Source organism: Hermetia illucens, chromosome 4 (assembly GCF_905115235.1).
Source record: "Hermetia illucens chromosome 4, iHerIll2.2.curated.20191125, whole genome shotgun sequence".
In the NCBI taxonomy this organism is placed as follows: domain Eukaryota; kingdom Metazoa; phylum Arthropoda; class Insecta; order Diptera; family Stratiomyidae; genus Hermetia; species Hermetia illucens.
Window position 1 is genome coordinate 154,994,293 of NC_051852.1, and position 23,282 is coordinate 155,017,574.

General features: G+C 43.0%; 1 protein-coding gene across 1 annotated transcript in view; it reads left to right on the plus strand.

Annotated features, from left to right (window-relative positions):
• Positions 1-23,282, plus strand: part of LOC119654435 — a 114,533-nt gene that overhangs the window by 28,971 nt on the left and 62,280 nt on the right. The window contains exons 2-3 of the mRNA XM_038059834.1: positions 13,963-14,181; positions 14,246-14,482. Of these exons, the coding sequence (XP_037915762.1) occupies positions 13,975-14,181; positions 14,246-14,482 (444 nt within the window). The 5' untranslated portion in view covers positions 13,963-13,974. The remainder of the gene's footprint in view (positions 1-13,962; positions 14,182-14,245; positions 14,483-23,282) is intronic.

Consider the following 23,282-nt stretch of genomic DNA (forward strand, 5'->3'; position numbering starts at 1 on the left):
AAAGTGCTAATTAGGTTCTCAAGAAATCGATGGGATTTCATGTCAAGGTGGGTTTCAAGATATTATTGGAACTATGCCTGAGTAAAGATGGCAGAAAAAGAGAAGATTTAGTTCGGTATAGCTTCCAAATGCATTGAAAGATAGCAATGAATCGGGAGTAACGTGAGATGAGACAATGTGCACCACAGCTGGAATAATCTGTCTGAGACAATGAACGTCGCCTCGCGGTAATAGAAACGATGATGTTGCGTTAGACTATCAATTTCTTTCGAAATGCGGATAGTGTGAATAGTGGACTATTGATATGGGGTGATCATGGAAAATGGCGAGAGAAGTGTCTTTGATAATGAATATCGAAATCGATGGTAAACGACCTAAAGGCCATCCGAAACACCGCTGACTTCATACGCTGGATGATGATGATGATTTACATCCAGATCAGTGCTTTGGCAGAAAAAATGGTGCAACTTATCAAGAGGAGCCGCGAGGTCGGCTCTGAGTATTAGGGTCTGCATTATTGAGTCCAAAGTTAGCAAATTCACTAATTTTTGTTAGTAATATCATGACTAAATGACCGCCCTTTGTTATGGAGTTACTTATCTTAATCTGAGTGAAGACAGTTGTCATCTATTTTTGAAATTTACGTAGAAGGATTATTGATGGCCTAGACTTTGGTAAATGTAATACGCCATTTGTTATTATGGTAAATTAGTCTATAGCCATGGCTCGCGGATTTTTAATGGCAAAATTGATGACGAATTTCTTCGAAAGTGTGTATACTCGGCGACAGCGGGTCTGCTTCATCAATGTTTTTTTTTTTTTTTGATAACGTGGTACAATAAAAATACTATATTTGGCTTAGCTTATTGCGTAGAAGATTGTGTTGTTTATCAACTGCTGAATTCGTGATTCAACCTGAAGTGAAGTGCATTTTTATTCCGATTTTTGCTCTTTTGTTTACTTGGTGTGATGATTTAATCGGTGTTTGGTGAATGTTATGTGGTGAAATATTTTAATCGTGTAAACACAGATCGGAATCAGTTTATTCATTTATTTAATGAGGACAATACACAGAGAACGAATTCCTTATTACATATTGTCCTCAGAGAGAGGAGAAGGTAAATGGCTTAAAACTAGAGAAGGAGACAGAGTCAAAGGACCCAATTTCGAGCTCTGCGAAGGGTACATAAAAAATCTCCGCATTACGTGTGTTATGAGAGGCGATGCGGAAAGTAATATCCGAGTTGGTAGAGCAGTCCGTCAGGCAATTGCCGAGTTTGAAAAGAGCAGGGAGGGGAGATTGAGGGTGCGGAGTCGTGACGGATAGTCAATCCGTGGAAGGTTCTTTTTATAAAAGAGGGTCCGGGTGAATTTGCGTTGTAAAACTTCAAGAGCGCGGCAGTCACGAATGCGGAAGGGGGAGCAGACTACACAGCAATATTCAAGGATGTTTTTAATAAGGGAATTCAAGAGTGTTAAGGAGGGCTGAATAGAGGTAAAGTCGGAGGAGGATCGTATGATAAAACCAGGCATTTTGGAAGCTCTATCGATGATGTCAACGAAGTCGGAATTGAAACGAAATTTGTTGTCAAATATTACACCCAGGTCTTGGAAGGAGGTCAGTGGTGAAAGAAGTTGTGCACTAAGAGAATAGGAAAAGGATGTTGGGGAGAGTTTAAGCGAATGGCACATCCAGTAGTATTTACTGACATTCAGTGTAAGCTTGTTGGCCGAACACCAATGGACTAAATTATCAAGGTTGGACTGTAAGAAAACAAAGTCCAGCGGAGACGAAACAGAGCAAATAATTTAAGGTCGTCTACGTTAAGCAAACACGGGCAGGGGAGGATGGAGGCGAGGTCATTGATAAAAAACAGGAAGAGTAGCGGGCCAAGTACAGAGCCTTGGGAAACACCAGAGGAAGGAGCGAAGAAACGAGATGAGTAACCATGTAGAGAAACTTTGCAGGAACGGTATGAGAGACAGGAGGATACCCATGAGATGACAGAGGGAGGGAAGTCGAGTAATGAGAGTTTAGAGAGGAAAATATTATGGTCAACGGTATCAAAGGCTTTGGAGAAAATGTATAAATAGCTTGCACCTCCTGTCGTGAATTAAAGCATTCAGCAACGAAGTTGGTAAAGACCAGAAGGTTTGAAACCGTAGATCTACTTTTCATGAAACTATGTTGCTCTTTTACAATGAGATGACCGAAGTGCGCGGTCAACCAGTCGTTGACGTATCTTTCCAGGATTTGGAGCAAGAGGAGAGAAGAGAAATGGGGCGATAGTTCACATCAAGAGAAGGGTCTCCGCTCTTGAGGATAGGGATGATAAGGGCTTCTTTTCAGAGATGGGGAAAGTAGCATTCTTCTAGACTTTTGTTGTAGATTATACTCAGTGGGATGGAATTGTGTTTTCTTCAGTTAAGAAGGAAGAGGTTAGGAAGCGCATCAGGGTCAGGTCCGACAAGGGGGTCAAAATTACCAATGAGGAACTCAACCAAAGAAAGCGTAAGGAGAGGAATGGTCAGAGCTTGGGAGTAGTCAGCAGTTAGAAGAGGCGGAGAGGGTGAAAGGGACGAGGGAGAAAACACTGAAGAGAAGTAGATGCAGAGAAGGTTGCAGGATTGTTGTGGGGAATTGGCAGTGGAGTCAGCAAAACTGATAGAAGAAGGGAGAGATTGAGTGGGATTACGAGAACTGTGAATGTGAGACCAAAAGGGTTTGAAGTTACCGCGGGCACGGGCGGCTTCGACGCCCAATAAGTACCATTTATACGCTTTTTTTGATCATTGACATTACAGTGGAGCGCATGACCTTAAAGTGAGCAAGGTCGGGGTTATTCTTAGAAGCCCGAAACTTCTTCTGCAGTGAACCAAGTTGGGTACGAGCGTAGGCAGGCAGGGGAAGAAGGGACATAACAGGAGAGGGGATCGGACAGGATATTGTAAAAGGTGTTTAGAGCCTCATCACACGTTGAGTTGCTTAATATATGTACCCAGTTAAAAGACGCTAAAGCTAAGTTCAGACTCTCAAAGTTGGCTTTCTGGAAGTTGAACTTAGTAGATTTGCACTCGGGTTTGGGGTTTTAGCGAGGGAAATCCGCTTCAAATTCAAGTGGGAAGTGGTGAGCTTCAGTTTTGTCATACGGGGATGAGCAAGGAAATAAACAGAGGTGGCGCTCGGGGAAATTGGAATGGAAGAGATCGAGAGGGAGGTTCAAGGGGTTTTTGATGGTATTGAAATTAAGGGCAGAGCAAGTGTTCATAAAGGAAAAAAGTAGAAGGGAAGAATGGGATAGGTTGTTGGTAAGAATCGGAAGGCTAGAATGATTAGGCCATTGGAGCATGGGGAGGTTAAAATCTCCGCAAAGTAAGAAAGGGAGGGAAGGGAATCTGATTGTAAGGAGTTCAGACAAACTGTCAAACAAGTCTTCATACAGGTGAGAAGGGCAAGCACAGGGGACATATACACAAGATACAATGAATGGGAGAATCATGTGGATGTGGACTTAGGATCCCCCATATTCTAAACAAATGTTGCACAGATCTTCGTTAGCTGTATCTGGTTACCATAAATTTCTATGCGGGGCATGATTTTCCAAGAAGCCTATTCTCCCATTCCTCTGTTTTATGCCACGTAGTTCCTTCGGTCCGTCGGTCATCCTTGGATAGTGGGATGCAAATTATGGCTTAATCTACAGTGAAATTATTGTCTTTTCTTAATGTGTGGCAACTTGTCATGCGCAAGAGATGGAGAAACATTTGAAAGCGATTCCATGCTCCTTAGTATTCTTGAACGTGTTATTTAGCTCAAGAACAACCAGATTGCATAGACGGGATACGAGAACTTTGTCGGCAGACGCCCTGTTTTACAGTAAGTAGATGCAGTAACGATATTCAAGCGATGTCAGCACTACTTTGTTAATTTGATTAGACGGTTTTTGTCGATCAGCCGAAATCAAAGTGACCTTGTAGCGAGCTCTGTGCTCGAACAATGTGCTGTCGTTATGGTGATTAGGCGGGAAAAGTAGTAGAAGTCTATGAACCTTTCACTGTTGTTGTTACGGTTAAAAAACATGTTTCCCCATCACATGTCAGCGAGGTGTTGCCGAACCTATCTTGATATACAGATTACCCATCACGATCACTGCTTTCCTAAACTGCGTGCAGTTACTCTTAGAAAGTACTCTTCTCCTCTTTCTTGTAAATCTCCATTGGTGCGTAACACTGCACAGTTGTAATGCCCCTGGACTGGAATCCCGCAGGTAAGTCCGTGTTAGAAACTGGCTCCGAGGATAAGAGAGCGCGCCTTGTGATAGATGTCAACAGTAGTCTGACACTGGATTCGCGTTTACTATTTTTTAGGCTTCCCCAAGTTCCACCATCTCAATAGGCTTAACCCCAGAAGTTGAAAAAGAGGAGGCCCGATACCGTTGTCGAGAAACTTGCGGACATTCCAGAAACAAATCATAAATCGTTTTTGATATAGTTGTTAGGAAAATGGTGTCAGGGTGTGACAGTAGTGGCCTTGGAGAATTGACAGAAAATACGGAATCAAAAGGAATTCCTGTCGTTGACATCATCTTCTGTGACTCAAGAGGTTTTTTGGTCACCCGGAGATGAGTGCATCTACTTTTAACCGTTGAGGACTATATCCGGAGACTGGCTGATGAATATTAGATATGACGTAATTTAGTTGAAATGAAATGACAGCCATAAGTTTCAAAGAATTAGGGGTTGAGCATTGTTACGAACTCAAACAGTTTTTTAGCATTAGAATGGTGATTCTTCCATGAGTGAATCGTTAGTCAGAAAATAACATATTTTTTAATAGGCTTATTTGGGTTTTCCACTGACTCACCACTGACCACTTTTTAATTTTGTCATAATTTTTTGTTTCTTCAATTAAAAATAAAAGTCGATTTCGGTAGCTTTTATATATTTTACGAGTTATAAACAGAGAAAAAACGCTACTTTTTAGGAGAAGCAATTCAGCATAAGGTCAGTCGTTTTACGAAATTCTGAGCTATGGGTCGCAGATCTCCTATGGTTATTTTTGCTTCAACGACTCTAAACTTTTTTCACGTGTTACACAGGCCTTCGATTCCAAAATCGACTATACGCTATAATTACGTTCCAGATCGGGAGAGTAGGGCGGCCCATTCTGTAATATGAAATTTGGAAAATTGGTTTGTGAGCAGGGATCAAGTCCTCTTGAAATGTCCAACTTTCATCACCAAAGTGCTGTTGAGACCAGTGAAGAACAGCTTCTAAATATCCTGGCGGCTCTTCTTGATCGGTTGCGTCATTTTAATCTGTCAAAGGCCTGATCTGGCTGCAGTCACGAGGCTTTCAGATCATCATCCATCGTATTACGCCACCGTTGTTTCGGTCGACTTTTGGTCGTTTCCCATCGACTTCGATGTTCGGACCAATCTGGGCAAGTGAATTCACTCGTTAGCACGAATGACGTGACCATACCCTTGAAAATTTTTCCACGATTCGTGCAACCTCATATCGATCGTGAATATCCTCATTTCGGAAGTGATCATGTCGTCATTACCGCGAAGCACTGTTCATTGTCTTTTGTAGTCCAACACTCAGAACCTTAGAGGGCAACAGGGCGAAAAAAAGTTGTAGAATGCCACTTCATTCAAGGTGCGGTAATATGTGAAGCAATTTCATAGCGGTGTTCATCATTGGCTGATAGCATTAATCCGTGATATTTAAATCGCTCAGTTCTGATTAGATCACTGCCACTAACAATGATAGTACCTGTCTTATTCGGATCATCGTAAAATCGTGTTGCCTGAGGTGGTCTGAACAAGTTGTTCGAAAATATCATCTGCATAGTGCAGTGTATAGGGCGCTGGCCGTTGGATGCCCTGTGTTATAACATCCATAATAAGAACAAAGAGGAGTATTGAGAGGGTACTTCCTCGATAAATACCAACAACAGAGACAAGAAGCGGTTTTGATGTACCCGCCCACATAACTAACTTTATTTTTCGGATCATAGTAGAGCAATGCAACCCAAAGCACTAGTTCTTCTGCTATTAGATGTTGTCGCAGGACATGTGAGATGAGTTTGCGTGGCATACGGTCAAACGCTTTCTCTAGATCCAGAAATGCAAAGTAAAGAGGGCGATGCTTGTCCATGAGTAACTGCGCAGCGTGTATTGCGTCAGTAGTTCCACAGTTCTTGACAAACCCCGTTTGATTTATTGATTATTGTTTGAACGATGTCGCAAATAGTTTGGTCAAGAGGGCGGTCATGTTATGAAACAACAACCGGATTGGACGGTAATTTGAACATTCTTTTGGACTACTTTTCCTTTTTTTCAGATTGGAAATGTGGTGCTTTTTTCCAGTCAGTCTACCCTCCTCAATAACACGATTGAAGAACTCACTGAGCCGGAGTGTTGGGTCCCCGCGCTTCGCTTTCCAGACCTCAGATGCGATGTCAGTTTTTGTTGCTTTTCCCGGTTTTATTCGTTTCATTGCTTCCTCGACTTCAGTGGCACTGACAGTTACGTCTTAGTGGTTTTACGTGAGTACTCGCTGACACTTAATCCTACGGTCTTCTTAAAGCACGGATTGATTTTTTGACCACAATCAGAGCCCCGCTGTGACAAGCCCAGTCTATACTAAGTGCAAGGTTTTGCATTCATATTGGTGGATGTAAGACTAAAGCCTCTGTCGAACTAAGGAGTGGGGAACTCGAGTTGTGCAGCGCGTTGGACATACTCACAATTTCCATTAAACACCCACTAATTGGCTAACCGCAAATAACCGGGGTGAGCACAGACGCCACAGGTATTCTCTTGGAACATATAAATTCACAGGACTATCTCGGATAACCTCTTGCGAGGCTCCCCGTGCCGACTTGGGTCTGATCGTCCAAGGCTTTGGAGCATTCGCCTATTGTATTACGACCAACAATAGTTAAGAATGCTTTCACGGAGCAATAGTCAAGAGTTTTATGTACAAGGGACGAGGAGGTACACAATATAAATATAAGATAAAGCCGGTTGCAGACATGCGGGCAGTGCTTGTCGAAGCGGAGTTTATAATCAAAAGTTAAACCGAGGTCTTCGATGAAGCTCTGGTGTGATAAAGAGAGTAGCGAGATAGAATGGGAGCGAATTTGAAAGAGTAGGACATCGGCTAATGTTTAGTGTCAACTTCTTTATCGAATACCAGCGAACCAGGGTAGATAAGTTCGAGTCTCACTACAGGAGAAGCTATAGATGAAAAAGATTAAGTTCAACGATGTAAAGCAGAATGGAACTTTGAAGTACCACAGGGGAGAAAGGGGATGGGATATGTAGCCACTAAAAGAAACATACCAGGAACGGTTCAAGAGGTAGGAGGCACGCCTTATAACGAGTGAAAGGAGAATGTCAAAAAGAAAAAACAGTGTGGACCATATGATGTACAGGTCCAAAGGCCTTAGAAATATTTGTGTAGATAACGTGACTTTCTAGCGAGAAATCAGACATTTCGCCATGAAGTTGGTGAAGCCTAATAGGTTAGTAGCAGTGAACTAATGTTTCACAAAACCGTGTTGCTTTTTAGCGTAGTTAACCAGTCGTTGACGTATCTTTTGTAACATGAGGGGAGGATGGAAATAGGACGGTAATTCTTGCTGAGTGAATGAGAGCGTTTTCTACAGGCTAAAACAATGTTCCTATTGATCCTGCCGTTTATATAAGTTCATTTTAAATGATGATGACGTCATACATGGCTTGAGTATTCTAAATATATCTGAAATGCCAAACTTTGACCATCTCTAACTTTGTTAATAATAGTCGGATTGCCTTCAAACTTTCCAGAATTATGCCTTATGTTATTGTCTATGCTAATGGAGCCCTTTCATTAGACACCCCACATGGCTATATTCTGTGAGAAAAAGGGTGTATACCCTCCTTTCGAATATATGTGGAGCCCCCCTAAAAATTCGACACAAAATGGCGCCACTCATTGCATGTACAGGCATACACAGACCACATGTTCTCACCAAATTTCGTAACAATCGGTTTAGCTGGCTAAATCGGGTGTCATAGATAGATGGATTGACAACTAACAAGGTTTTGTTTCGCATAAAACCTTAAAAAGGACAATCTTCGAGGGTTTGGTTAAATATGCCCGTTACTACAGAATTTTTTGGACAGACCCCTAGACGGGACTTGGTAATACAAGCTATCAAAATAACGGCAGAGAAAGATTATGGATTGGATTATGGATGGTTGGTTCGATGGTAAATGACACTATTTCTTATAAATGGATATTTTTTCAAATGCAAAGGTCAACATCACTTCGAAGATATAACTGTTTAGATTTTAAAGAAGTTTTAACATCGATTGTTTTTAAATAAAATTCAACATGCATTGTCCTATCTCCTAATCCACGTGGTGATCACTGGGAGTTCTTTCTTAATAAACTGCAGACTGAAAAGGATGAAGGCGAGTTTCCCGCGCTTAAAAACGGGACAAATTTTACCAACTGGCTCTCCAGTTTGGGGGTACTGTAGGGCTGACAACCATACACGGAAAATCGATGTTACGAAATCACAAAAGGAGCCTCAGACAAAATGGAGTTTCCAACGACGAACACGGCAACGAAAATGGAATAACGATTTGCGCATTTTCTCATGGAAAATGCGCTCTCCATACAGACCGAATGTTGGTCAGCAGCTAGCCGATACCCTGTCCCAATTTAAGGCTGATATGACAGCGTTGCAAGAGATGCGTTAGGCAGGGACTGGTTTCGCGGAGCAGAGCCACTACACTATCTTATAGTGGCCATCCAGTAAATCATGTGCTCGGAGTAGGTTTCTTAGTCAGCCAAAAAATGAAACTTGCTGTTATCGGCTTTGAAAACATACGTGGCTATGCACTCTGCGTTTTCGAGGCAAGTTTAGAAATATAAGCCTCATTAACGTTCACGCCCCTTCAGAGGAGACTGCAGAGTCGGAGAAGGATACCTTCTATGAAGCAGTTGAGCGGACCCTCGAAGCCTGTCCCAAGTATGATATCAAAATCATACTTGGAGATTTCAATAGTCAAGTAGGGTCGGAGCCCGTAGTCAGGTGATACGTCGGGTCCCATAGCTTACATAGAGATACCAGTGATAACGGATTATTCAGTTAGCAGCATCGCACGAAATGGTTGTTGGAAGCACTGGTTTGTGCGGAAAGCGGTCCACAAACATACGCGGGCCTCCCCAGACGGGATCACTTTCAACCAAATTGACTACGTGCTGATTGAACGCCGCCACCTCTCAGCCTTGTTATCTATGAGCGATATCATGATCTGCAGGTTGGGGATAAAATTCGGCTCAACAGATTGCGGTGGGTGGGTCACCTAATCTGTATGGGTGGGGATGATCCTGCCGGGAAAGTTTATAAGGGCAATATCAATGGCAGAAAAAGAAGCCGAGGCAGACCCTGCTTGAGGTGGAACGATGGCGTAGGTCAAGAGTATTGAATTGGTGGATCTCGGCGCAAAACTGGAATGTTTGAGGTTCCTTACTAAGGCAGGCGTAGACCGGATACCGGTGGTTACGTCGTTGATGATGGTGAAAATGTAGCCCGACGGGTGGGGCAGAAAAGTGGAAGAATTGTGTAAATTTCTCGGAAAATCGTAGAGAGAACTGAAGCGCATTGCCAGGAACTGACAAGGATGTTACTTGGGTGTGGTTGGCGCTAATGATAAGAATCTATAAAGAGGATATATAGAGTCCACGTTTTTCCAAGGAAAATCATTTTTTAATGATTTTTAGTTACCGGAACTGCAACATTTTGGTAGCATTTGATTCGGAATGACATTTCTTTTGTATCAAACTAAGCTACAATGAATTCGAAACCAATTTCAATTCCGTCTTTCTAAGATTCCCGGTTTCAGGGCTCTATTTTCAATTCATGGAAATATACTATCACATACTGATAAGGTTGTGCAAGGTTCCCCCGCTTGTTTAAAAATCATCTGTCCCAATTTCACAAGAGTTACCAAAAGCATTATTCAATATATCTTTGCTCATGGTTGTCTGTTTCATAAAATATACGAGAGCCACACAATTATGTTGTGCATTTTTCACTTTGATGTTTTATTTTTAGCTCCAAGGACGCCACAGCTCGATGTCACTAAATTGTATTCATCAGTTTTTCAAGAAATGTTGCGTGTTTGCTAATACTAAACTCCCCTTGTCTATTTCCACTTAGTTCCGGTTTCCTTTCCACTTTCCACATTCTTTGTTCTGCGCTAGAAAAATGTATCATAGAATCAGCACAAGCAATGCGAATCAATGCTCGATTAAATTCATAAACCTGCCGGCGTAGCTCTATCACTCTAAATTAGTCAATAATTGGTCATCACCTTGCAAAGTGCGTCAGGCAGTCTCTTAATAGAAAGCTTTATCAATAATCAAATATTCATTCGGACTAAATGGGAAGCAGTTTCGATTTTCTTATCAGTGATGATGTGTCGCTGCGGCAATTACAGTCACTTGTGTATTGTGGTGCATTTGCGGCTATTAGGTAGTTGTAGAACAAGCAACTAGAGGCCAAAGAAATCGCTTTAGTTGCTATATCAATTATGCGAAGGCTTTTGATAGCGTCCCGCATACCTGGCTAATCGATGTCCTACATCTGTATCACATTGATCCGAAACTAATAAAGTTTTTGGCGACAGCCGTGCAAGGGTGGCATACCACCTTATCAGTGCGTACATCTGAGGGTGCTAATACCTCAGAGCCCATCCGTATACGGAGGGGCATTTTCCAGGGGGATTCGTTGAGTCCCCTTTGGTTTTGTATTGCACTGAACCCTCTTTCATGGCGACTGAATGATACTAGGGGGCATGGTTTTGCAATAAAGTATGATTTTTTTTTGTTTTGAGGAGGTGGAAATCTTCAAAAGATTCTGGAGTGGGCACGCCAGAGTGTGGGATTTTTACCTACTAAAACCACCCCCTACCCCGGTAGGTATTACATCAAGGGACGAGTTAGCTTACTTTAGCTAGGTCTCCTTTCGTCTACCCGGGTGGTTCGCAACCGCGTCTTCCTCTCTTCTTCTGCTTTTTGCAGTTTATCTTGGATTACTGTGATCATGGAACTTCTTCCTGGCAAGCTACCATTCTCCGGAAAAAATTTTCCGGTGACAGCACTTCACCTAGGGTTACCTCTAGGCTCCTCCTTTCTTCCACGAACCTAGGACACTGGAAGAAAACGTGCGCTGGGACTTCTGGGACCCCGCAGTTTGGAAAATTAGGCGAGGTGTCCAATTTAAACCTGTACAGGTATTGACGGTATCCTCCATGGCCGGTGAGAAACTGGGTGAGATTATAATTGATCTCCCCATGCTTTCTCTGCAGCCACTCCCCGATGGGAGGGATCAACCTGTAAGTCTGTTCTGACTGGTCCCATCGCTGTTGCCATCTGCTTATGGATCTCTCCCTTTCGGTTTTTTTCACCTGAGATAAGGGAGAGATGGACCTGGTGTTATAAATGTTCACCATTTCGGTTGCCAGGATGTCAATCGGCATCATTCCCGTGATGACGAATGCTGCATCGTCTGAGACGGTCCTGAAGGCAGAACACACCCTTAAGGATGTTCTTCTGTGAAGCGTACTCAGTTTATGTGTATTGCCTAAAACCTGCAGTGCTTTTCCTCAAACTGGGACTGCATACAACATGAAAGAGCTCACCACCCTGGCTATGAGCAGCCTGTAAGTATGCCGCGGGCCTCCTACGTTCGGCATCATCCTTGCCAGAGCCATACTCGTGGTGGATGCTCTTTTACAAGTATGCTCTATGTGCTGCTTAAAATTTAGTCCTCCGTCTATCATCACCCCCAAGTATTTGATGGCCGACTTGGAAGTGATGATACGATTCCCGATTCTAATGCAGGCGTAATTTCTTTTGCGGCGCTTAGTGATGAGGACCGCTTCCGTCTTTTCCTCCGCGAGTGTCAGTCCAGCACTCCCTAACCAAGCCGTAACAACACTGATTGCTTCGCTTGAGTACAACTCAGCATCCTCGAGATGCTTTGCGACCACAACCAGTGCTATATCATCGACGTAACCCACCACCGTTACCTCCGCCGGAACCGGAAAGTTACGTATATCATTATACATGATGTTCCACAGTAGTGGACCCAGTACAGAGCCCTGTGGGACACCCGCGGAGACAACGTACTTTTTGGGTCCATCATCGGTATCATACCAGAGTGTCCGCTCTTTCAAGTAGTTATCGATAATTGCGGCAAGGTAGGTGGGAACAATCGTCCCCAGAGACTCTCGTATAAGGTTCCAATTTGGCCGAGTTAAATGAATTCCTCACATCCAGGGTCACCACCACACAATATTTACTGGTACAACCCCCTCCGTGAATTGCATTTTCGGCCAAGCCAGCAACCATTTTGATGGCATCAATGGTTGATCTGGCTTTACGGAACCCATACTGCCTATCTGAAAGGCCCCCTTGGCTCTCGACAACTGGGAGTAGTCTATTATAAATAACCCGCTCCAACATTTTCCCCATAGTGTCTAGAAGACATATGGATCTATAGGAGGACGGTTCCCCTGGAGGCTTGCCAGTCTTAGGCAACAACACCAGCTTCTGCCGTTTCCATGGTGCAGGAGAGATACCCTCCGACATGCACGTTTCGAACAGCTCCGCGAACATATCCGGTCTACCTTTGACGGCAAGTTTGAGGGCCTTATTGGGTATGCTGTCAAGACCCGACTGCAGATCTCAATCAGCTCGTCCCTGGTGACTGGTGGAATCGGCGTCACATTCAGGGCACACTGGAAGGTGTTTAGTACCCCCCTCTTGCCGAGGAAACAAACCCTGGAAATAAAGTATGGCCTACGTGCTAAGTGTGAACTGACACACTTGATGTACTTAGATGACATCAAGCTGTATGCTGATACTGACGACCATTTTAGAAGTCTGTTGTGAATAGTAAACATGTTCAGCCGTGATATTCGGATGGAGTTTGGATTAAACAAGTGTCGAATCCAAGCCATCCGCAAAGGTCATCACGAGCCGCATCCCGGATATAGCATTGATGACCTCCACATCGAAGCTATGACCGAGACAAACTTCTACAAGTACCTAGGAATTCTGCAAGGAACCCATGCTCGAGTTGGTGATCTGAAAGATGCTCTGCTGTCCGAATTCCTGCGACGTGTAAAGCTGGTGGTGAAATCGCATCTCTCGGGGAAAAATAAAATAAGCGCTTTGAATGTATTCGCTATTTTCACTGGGTTAAGCATTCGGAATATTGCCGTGGACGAAGACTGATCTGGCAAACGTCCAGCGGGGGATACGGACGACTAGGTCCAAATTCCGAATGCATCATCCAAAGTCTGCCGTGGAGCGAATGAACATGTGTCGTGACATAAGGAAGGGGGGCGTGGTTGACGTGATGCCACAACTTCATCGCCAAGTTGACTCGCTGCACGCTTATTTTTACAGGAAAGAGTAGGCGAGTCTGCTTCAGGAATAAAATATACGAAAGTCGCTTCAAGGACGCCTCACTCGATGTCACTAAATTAGATTCGAGAAATGTTGCGTGTTTGCTAATACTTAAATCCCCTTGTCTATTTCCAGTTAGATCTTTGTTCTACGCTTGAAAAATGTATCACAGAATCATCACAAGCAATGCGAATCAATGCTCGATTAATTCCATAAACTTGAAACAAATTAAACCGTCGTAGCTCTATCACTCTATATTAGTCAATAATTGGTCATCACCTTGCAAAATGCGTCAGGCAGTCTCTCACTAGAAAGCTTTATCAATAATCATTCGGACTAAACGGGAAGCAGTTTCGATTTTAATCCTCCTTATCAGTGATAAAAGACCATTAACCTAAATTGATTGTTTTGTGATTTGATTTCTGACGCTTTTTACGTGGATTTTTACTAACCATGGTGTTTTCCCTCTTTGTTTTGTAGGCATTCAACAAAATGAGTATGTCGTCCGGTCGTGACTCAAATGAAAGATTTCGACGCACCGAGAGCGTAGAGACTGAACATAACAAATTACTGCGAGATATTCTAGAAATGCATTTAGATGATTTTTTACAGGACTTCGCTTTTGCAGATATACAAATTTATGTTAATAGTCAAGGAATCATATTTACCGAAGAAGACTTACAAAAAATTTTATCATTGGTGAGTATGGAGGGTCGAATTTCGACATAAGATGGTTGCGTTCTAACTTTTTTCTTTCTTTCAGAAAAATGAAAAACTCGCGATTATTTTAATGTTTCAAATCCTAGGAAGCAAAAATAAAAACTTACTTGCATTCATAGATATTCTAGGCCGCGACTATGGCTGGTTACGCGAAAAATTGAATAGTAGCTTGCAAACGTACAATGAAAATAAAGATTTCAACAAATATTTAAATGTGCGTCACGAACTGAAAAGTCGGATTCCGAAACATGTGGACAACAATGTTCGGCGAATTGATTTGGTAAGTATTTTCGGTTGTTTACTCATTACGCAATGTTAGGCTCGGGAGTAATTAATTGCGGAGCGACAGATGAATGATTTTAGCAAATAAAAATCAAAAGTAAGCAGTCAGAAGAATGAGAGAGAGAAAAATGGATAGGTGACTCGAAAGAAGGCTGTCTAGCCATTCCGGCTAGAATACACAATAAAAGTTTCACGATTTGTGGAATGTATACTTTAGACACTTGGGTACAGTCAATTGAGGTTTGTCTGTAAATGGTCAGATTATTTTTAAAAAATCCATCCGCTGGTGGCTTGCTCGCTGGCTGGTAAGTTGCGGCTGTTTTGTCCGCTGGCTGAGCCGCGGGCGGTTTGTCTGCTGATTGGTAAGCCGCGGGTGGCTTGTCTGCTGACTGGCAAGCCGCGGGTGCGGGTGGCTTGTCTGCTGATTGGTAAGCTGCGGGTGGCTTGTCTGCTGACTGCGAAGGGCATCTCGGCGGCGCGGGTGCATTGCTGTTCAATTTTGGCGGGGTGTGAGGGTTTGGCACGAACGATCCCGCGTGTGAACGGGACAAAGGCTGAAGAAGAAGAAGAAAAAGATACCAGGAAGACCGGCTTCAACCTTTCGGTTGATATGTTAGTTTCCCTTCCGTCGACTTTGAATTGTACGGGCCACACTCAGTAAAGTACGCGGTGCGGTCCAGTGAATGATCTTTCCAATGATTTATTCACTGTGTCAACTCAGACTGGAGGACGTATAAAATAGAACTGAACGCCCGAGACACGACCCTTGGGGTCACATTAGTGAGTCCTTCAGGGTTTAACGTGAGCACCTATCTGGACGATTTAATCCCACGGTCTTCTTAAGACACGCATTGATTTTGTGACCACAATCAGAGCCCCGCTGAGACAAGCAGTCTATACCAAGTGCATGGCTTAGCATTCATACTGGTGGATGCAAGACCTAACTAAATCTTTACCGAACTAAGGAATACGGCACTCGTGTTGAAACGCAACACCACGCCACGCCTGCACATTCTCTGCCCTGGAAAATATTCTCAGATTCGCCAAAGTCTACAAACGCCGTAGGAGGGAAGCGATTGAATAGGCGATTTACGGGGATAACACAATGGGCCTAACAATAGCCTCAGTGCTTGGAGCTGCGGCTCCCCCCAGTAAACTAAACTAACTAACTAGGGCGGTGAAGAGCGCGGACTCGAACTGACAACCCTGGTCCGTAGCAATAACCGTAGGTGTGCCGTACCGGGCGATCCAAGTTGAGCATAATCAAGCAGTATCTGTACCCACACGAGGGTGGAAGGGGCTCTATGATCTCGAGTAGCTGGAATGGATTTTTTGTGTGTCGTCTGACTTTGGCTCGCTGGCAACATAGGCAGCTACAGGTCCAATGCATTTCTTGCCAAATGAATTTTTCCTTAATTGCGTTAGCGTGGTGCGGTCCCCCGGATGCGAGGCATCAAAGATTCGCTTTCCAAGCTTGACTAGAGCAAACGATCGGATGTGGGAGCGAGAGGTGTCGCAGAACAATGTTTTTCCGTTTCCGATATCGACTGGTCCCACGATGAGTGACGTTGAGTTGTCTGCTCGTAGTTGTTGTAGCTGCTCGTCATTTTCCTGTTCGGTTATCAACTCATCAATATCGAATGATGTTGGTAACGATATGGCGTCGACGTCCGAGAGGGCATCTGCTACCACGTTGGTTTCTCCTCGGACGTGAACAATGTCGGCTGAAAACTCGGCTATGTATGTTAAGTATCGTGCCTGGCGAGGCGACGCCTTATCCGCTTTTTGCTTGAATGGATATATCAAAGGTTTGTAATCCGTCTTGACGACGAATGGTGTGCCCTCCAAAAAATGACGGAAGTGTCGAATGCTGCTGTATATGGCCAACAGTTCCCTGCTATACGTACTGTATTTGAGTTCGGGTTTTGGTAGTTTCCGTTCGAAAAACGCTATCGGGAACCAACTGTCGCCGTGCTGTTGTTCCATAATTGCGCCCACCGCTACATCCGACGCGTCGGTTATCAACGCCAATGGTGCGTCTGGTTGAAACAACCAGACAATGTTTCATTCGCCAGGCTTTTAGTGCAGGCGCTGAAGGCTTCGTTGGCCTGCGAGGTCAAGCTAATAGGCTAATTTTGTGTAAAACAAAACCTTATTAAAATCGGTCTGTCCGTCACACGCATTTTTCTCGGAGACAGCTATAGCGATTGACACCTATCCATCAATTTGGTGGAAAGGTGAGAAATGTGAACGCTTACCCTTACAGTGAGTTACATGCTCTTAATAATAATAATAATCGTTGGCACAACAATCCATATTGGATCAGGGCCTTGAAGTGTGTTAGAGCACTTCATTCAAGACCGTAATGGTACACTACAGTACACTGTAGGAGGCAATGTGGTCAGCATTGCGTTCACTCGAGATTATTACCCTGATTTGACTCGGGTACTCATTCACAGCTGAGTAGACTGGTATCCGACGTCAAATCACGATACAAATCCCACTGCCACCAGTGAGATTTGAACCGCGACCTTCCGTACGTCAACCTTGTGCTCTAACCACTCAGCTAGCCGGACACATCCTTTTACTTCAAATTTAAGAGGGGAGACATACAAGAGGGCGTTTTAAATTTTTTTTCACCAAATATAGTCATGTGGGATATCAAATGTTGCGATTGGTACTTTCCGAAGCCGGTCTTCGTTTTGACATTTGTTGAAAAGGTGGGGAGTGCGGGGGGCCGAATATGATCATCTCTTTCACGGACCCATTCTCAGAAACTACCCAACCGAAGTCTGAAAAAAATCAAGAGTCTGCCACTATATGGTTCCTAGGCTCCGAAATACCCTCCATATCGATATCCTTTCAAATAAAGTTGACAATATATTATATTACTATAATTTTTATTAATTGATTACAAAGCCCTCTTTAAGTTCATCCTAACACCATGAAAGGCAGTGATGTAGGTTGTAACATAGACCATGATCCTGCCAAGTTTGATGGAAATCGCGCTATTAATAACAAAGTTGTCGCTTGCAAATTCAAGACTTTGAATGTCAATATCACCTGGAAGTGAATATTTTCACATAATACACGTACTAATGGGATAAATGCACACTCAAATGTATTTATAAAAGGAATAATAAAACCTTTCATACCTGAAGCGTTCAGCTTCTGGTTTCCTGACTTGTTTTGGGCTATTGTAAATGCAGGGGCTGGTTCACAGACGGCAATAACCCATCCTCACCATGTATTTGAATTCCTGTTTTGCTATTTTTAACCGTTTACGTTTGAGTCGGTGGGGTCTCTCTGCAACGGGCGATCTTTGAGTAATGATGTGGTGCTGGACACTACGTCGGCAGCCAGTTTGGACGGATAGATTTGTTTAGCTGCAGAATTCTTTGAGTATTTGGTCATATACCGAGTCCCCTGCCACGGTAAAAATGGATCCGTAATCTACACAGGACAGAAACCCGGATGATGAGAGTTTGGTGCATGGATCAACAATTCGTCGATTCCTTATGTTAATTACCAAGCCGTACTACTTGATAAAGTCGGCGCCGATGATTGGTCGCCGTCGGCTACGAAAAATTTCCAGAGGAAATTCACCGTCACCGTCACAACCTGCTGGCCATACGTGTTGACACACAATCCGTTGACAGCAAAAAGTTCGGTGTCACCGATTTTTTGTTTGCGGCCGTGTCGCGGTGGCGGAATGAACGACACATCTGCACCCATGTCTATAAGGAATTTGTGTCTCGTCTGCTCGTCGAAAATGTAGAGACGGTTTTGTCTGACGGCGCTTTTATCCGCCTCTAGAAACCTAGGCGCTTGGTTTCTTGCATTTTAGCGTATGCTGCCGAATTTTCCTGCGAAAATAGCACACCAGGTCAGATTCCGATTCCGGGCGCTTCCTGCACCGGACGCTTCCTGTACCATGCGCGTTTACCCCTGTTACGGTCGCGTTGCTTCGGGGATTGAGTCGTGTCAAATTATTCGAGGCGACTACGGATTTTAACCAATCCGTTATGAACGCCGTCATTCATTGGAACTGGCGAAACCGAATATGTGGCTACAGCGGAGACTTGGAGCGGCTCTCGGACCTCCAAGAGGCGATCGGCCATTTCTGACAAACGCGATAAGTCTGTAGCTTCCGAGATTCTCAGGGTGGCTTGGGTACCGGCCGGCAAAGCGTCTGCGACTTTGTCTCCCGCTTTTAACTTTATTCCGCGGAGAAGTTGTGAAGGTTTCTGGCCTCCTAGTTGCAGGTCTGTGAGTAACTCACGGAGTTCCACCTCCTCCGATACTGCATACGCTGTGACGATTCTGTTTTCGATGGTCCGGACACCGAGTCCAGCAGTGACTCGACAATATCCACCTGACCGAGGACGTCCGGATCCAGTTTACTTACGACTTTGTCGAACTGGGCGTCATTTTTGGTTACCCGATGCGTCCGAAATTGGGCCTCGATAGTTTAATGAAATTTATAAATCAAAATCCACTAATGGGAACGAAAGAGTTTAAAGAAATTTATAAATGCTACACCGCAAGACAACCGTCTATCGCAAGGTTAGAGGCAGAAGAGAACGATCCGTCTCCATGTGGTTCTTTCTGCCCCAAACTCATGGCACACTTTCATCGCAGGCCCTCCAGGACGTTACCCACGTCGCGAAGGGGTGTCACAAAATGTGGTTGAGTGCGGACTCACGGAAGCGGATCAATGACTGTGATGAGTGATAGCATAACGCGATCGAGCCCAGATATCTTTTGAAATGCTAGGAAGTTCAATGCATTGTGTGTTGTGACAATAGAGAATTTGTTATTGCACTGTTCAGGGAGGTAAAAACTAATGCAGATAGTAATGATTTCAGAAGTGTATACCGCATCACAAAAGAACAACTTGCCATATTGTCGGAAATCTTTCGGTGGTCCTATAAAGTTTAGTGACGAGCAGGAAGTAGAGTCGGACTGAAGATAAACGCTAACAAAACCAAGGTTCTCAGTCTGACAGGTCATCGCACTTTCCCTATATACATTAATGGGCAGAACATCGCACCCGTCGATCAATTTGTATATTTAGGAAGCGTGGTTTTGGTCGACACTTACCCCGTTTTGTTGCGTATCGATGACTAAGATGATTTCAGATTTCCTTGGAGGAGCAATGCGTATCCACATGAATAGTCATTTCATCTACAAAAGGTGGAACTTCATCATCACGTTTTCATTCATCATGTTTTCATTTTGGTCAATGCTATTGAACTGGGCAAAGAAAAGATCAAAATTATTTGATCGGTGACTTCATTGCGTCATTTTGGAATTCTTCTCGGTGTTTAGTGTTCTTTCGGAAACAGTTAGCTGTGGAAAGTGTCATGAAAAATTGCAGCCCGTGATCTGTCAGGAACATGGACTAGGATTTAAAATAAACGTTCAGTACACTTCAGGAAAGTTAAAATCTTGTCCCTTTGTAAGGAATGGCTATGAGGTCAACCTAAGGCAGCGTTTTGCTATGAAGTTGGTTGGAAAAGGTCATGCTGGTGTTACTTTGTTTTGTGGAATTATGGACATGCACATGCCAGTCGCCAAAAGTTACTTCTATGAGCTAATTAAGAAAAGCTTCTAGTGTAGTTGTAGATTATTATAAGAACAAAGCTATTACAGAGGAAAAGGAGAAAACTTACTCAGGCCAGGTTATAAGCTAGGAGACATTGCAATTTTAGTTGATGCATCCTGGATGAAGAGAGGATTTTCTTCTTTATTTGATGTTGTAGCTGCTATAGGAGTGCTGACTGCAAAAGTTATAGACATTTCAGTGAGTACCATGTTTTGCAAAGCATGTCAAATTTTGGAAAAGATATTTAGCACTAAAGAATATAAGAACTTTATCGATACTCATTGGCCTGAGTGCAATATTAACCATGAAGGGAGTAGTGGGGGAATGGAGGCCAGAGGTATTCTTGAAATTTGTAAAAGGTCAGTAGATTTGAGAGATATTGGCTATCTGAACTACACAGCTGATGGTGACACAAAAAAGACCATAAAGCAATCTCTGAGGTTAAACCATATGGAGAAGAGCATAATAATAATAATAATCGTTGGCGCAACAATCCATATTGAAGTGTATTTGAGGACTTCATTCAAGACCGCAACGGTACCCTACAGTAGTACACTGTGGGAGGCAATGTGGTCAGCACTGCGCTCGCCCGAGATTATTACCCTGATTTGACTCAGGTACTTGTTCACAGCTGAATCGACTGGTATCCGACGTCAAATCACGATACAGACCTCTCTGCCACCAGTGAGATTTGAACCGCGACCTTCTGTACGACAACCTTGTGCTCTAACCACTCAGCTATCCGGAGAAGATAATCCTGTATAAAAAACTGTGTTAGCAAAAGAATGGACCCGCGACTTAGGAACTTAGTAAAGCTTCACCCTTCTTTGAAAGGGGAAGACAAAATGACTAGAGCGCAGATAGACAAATTTTCTAAATATTATGGAAATGCAATTAGAAGCAACCCTTTTGAGGTAGAAGAAATGTAGAAAGCCATAATGGCCACCTATTACCATCGTGCTTCAGCTGACAATGACCCTCAGGCCTTTACTTCTTAACCTGCTCGTCATCGTCAACTTGCGACCATTCGTAAGTTTCGGTTTGACCGTTATGGAGCTACTTGCCAAGCAGTGCGAGGAACGATGAAGTTCTTGGAAAATTATTTTGTTGGTTACTTGATTTTTGCGTTTTGGCTTGGTATATTGGTCGCCTAGATCGTGTGACATCACTCCTCACACGTATTTTTCTCGGAGACGGTTATAGCGATTGACACCAAATTTGGTAAGAAGGTGGGAACTGTGAACGTTCACACATACCGTGAGTTACATCCTTTTACTTTGAATTTAAGGGGGGGGGGGGGGTCTCCATAAATGCAAAAGGGGGGTGTAAATTTGTTTTTCATTAAATATAGTCATGTGGGGTATCAAATTAAAGGTATCGGTTAGTACTGTTCGAAACCGGTCTTAATTTTGACATTTGTTGGAAAGGTGGGGAGTGAGGTGGTTTGAAAATGATCATTTCTTCAAGGGGGCCACTCTCAGAAACTACCCAACCGAAAAATCTGCACTATTACGTCCAAATGGATGCTTCTTTGCAAATTCAAGACTATGATTGTCAATATCACCCGAAAGTGGATACTCTCACATAATATATGCATATATTACGCGCTACGTACTAAGAAATACACAAAACCTTTCGTACCTGAAGCGTCTAGCTTCCGGTTTCCCGACTTGTTTTTCGTGTTATGAGAAGGGTTCTGGTCTTCAGTGACAAGCCAGCTTCAATTGATGCTTTGAAAGTCTGCATTATGTGTTTCTAGGCATTTTCTGTTTCACTAGCTAAACGCAAACCAACGTCTAACTATTCCACCTGCTTCAGAAAAAATTTCATGCTTCCTGTGGGTGAATAATAAGTTTACGATTTTACTCATTCTCCCCATATGCCCATAATGCAAACATTTTATTGCAGTGAGTGTATGTAAAATACAGTTAAGTGACACTGCATTTACGGTGCACATCAAAACCATATATTACTAGGGAGCAATTAATAAATATTTTTCTGAGCTATTGCTAAGATCATATGATTATGCATTTTTAATGGGTCGACAATTGCTCGTTTGGGTTCTTTTTATTCTCAAATCTTGTTTGGAATCGTATGATCGAACTGATTCATAAATTAACACAAAAAAGATAGGAAACACAATTTATATTTCTGTTGTGAAATCGCCGATCGTCTAGAGGAATCAAAAGAGAAATTAAAATATAAAATACACAAACGAAGCTACATCTAGTAGTAGAGGATACTTGAAATTCACTTTGTAAAAAAATGAGTATACACCATAAATCTAATAATGCAAGTGTTATATTGTCCGATTGCTCTGCATAATCGTGTGGGTGCAAACGGAAGACATTTTATTGCAAAAAAAAATGGTCAAAAACGTGACTAAAATCCCGAGGAGAACAGAAGAAATATCTACTGCAATTAGATTTCATTTTTTGTTCATTTTTGTCATACAAATTCTAATTTATTCTACTCAGGAAATATCAGATACTGATCAGGTCATGTTATATTATCTTTCCAGAAAGATTAAAGTTTACGAGTATTTCGTTGTCGGGGCTATTCATACAGTTTGTAGCGTATAACATGTCGTTAGAATAGAGTTTTTTATATTAATGATAAAATATTTACCGCTATGAAATTAATCAATGTAATAAATAATTCTTGAGAGATCATAGCAGATAATGACAGGCGTCGAAAGAGAAGAACGAATTCATTTATTGTAGGTCTCTATATAGACCTTATTTCTTGGGTTTAAATTTTAATAGTAATCTTTGGCACAACTATCCATATTGGATCAGCGCCTTGAAGTGTGTTAGAGCACTTCATTCAAGACCGTAACGGTACACTACAATGGTACATTGTAGGAAGCAATCTGGTCAACATTGCGCTCGCCCGAGATTTACCCTGATTTGACCCTAGTACTCATTCACAGCTGAGACGACTGGTATCGGTACGATCCAGTCACGATAATATATCCCTCTGCCACCGGTAAGATTTGAGCCGCAATCTTCCACTATGACAGCTCGCGCTCTAAGCACTTGATCTAGATTTAAATAATAATTTCTCAATTATTCTGCGTTGTGCAGCACATTACTGAGCGATCATTTTTTTCGCCCTTGGCACTATTGTACAGTACACGAATGGCTCGGATCATGTTTTTGATGGCCTGGTGCACATTGTGTTTGTCTTT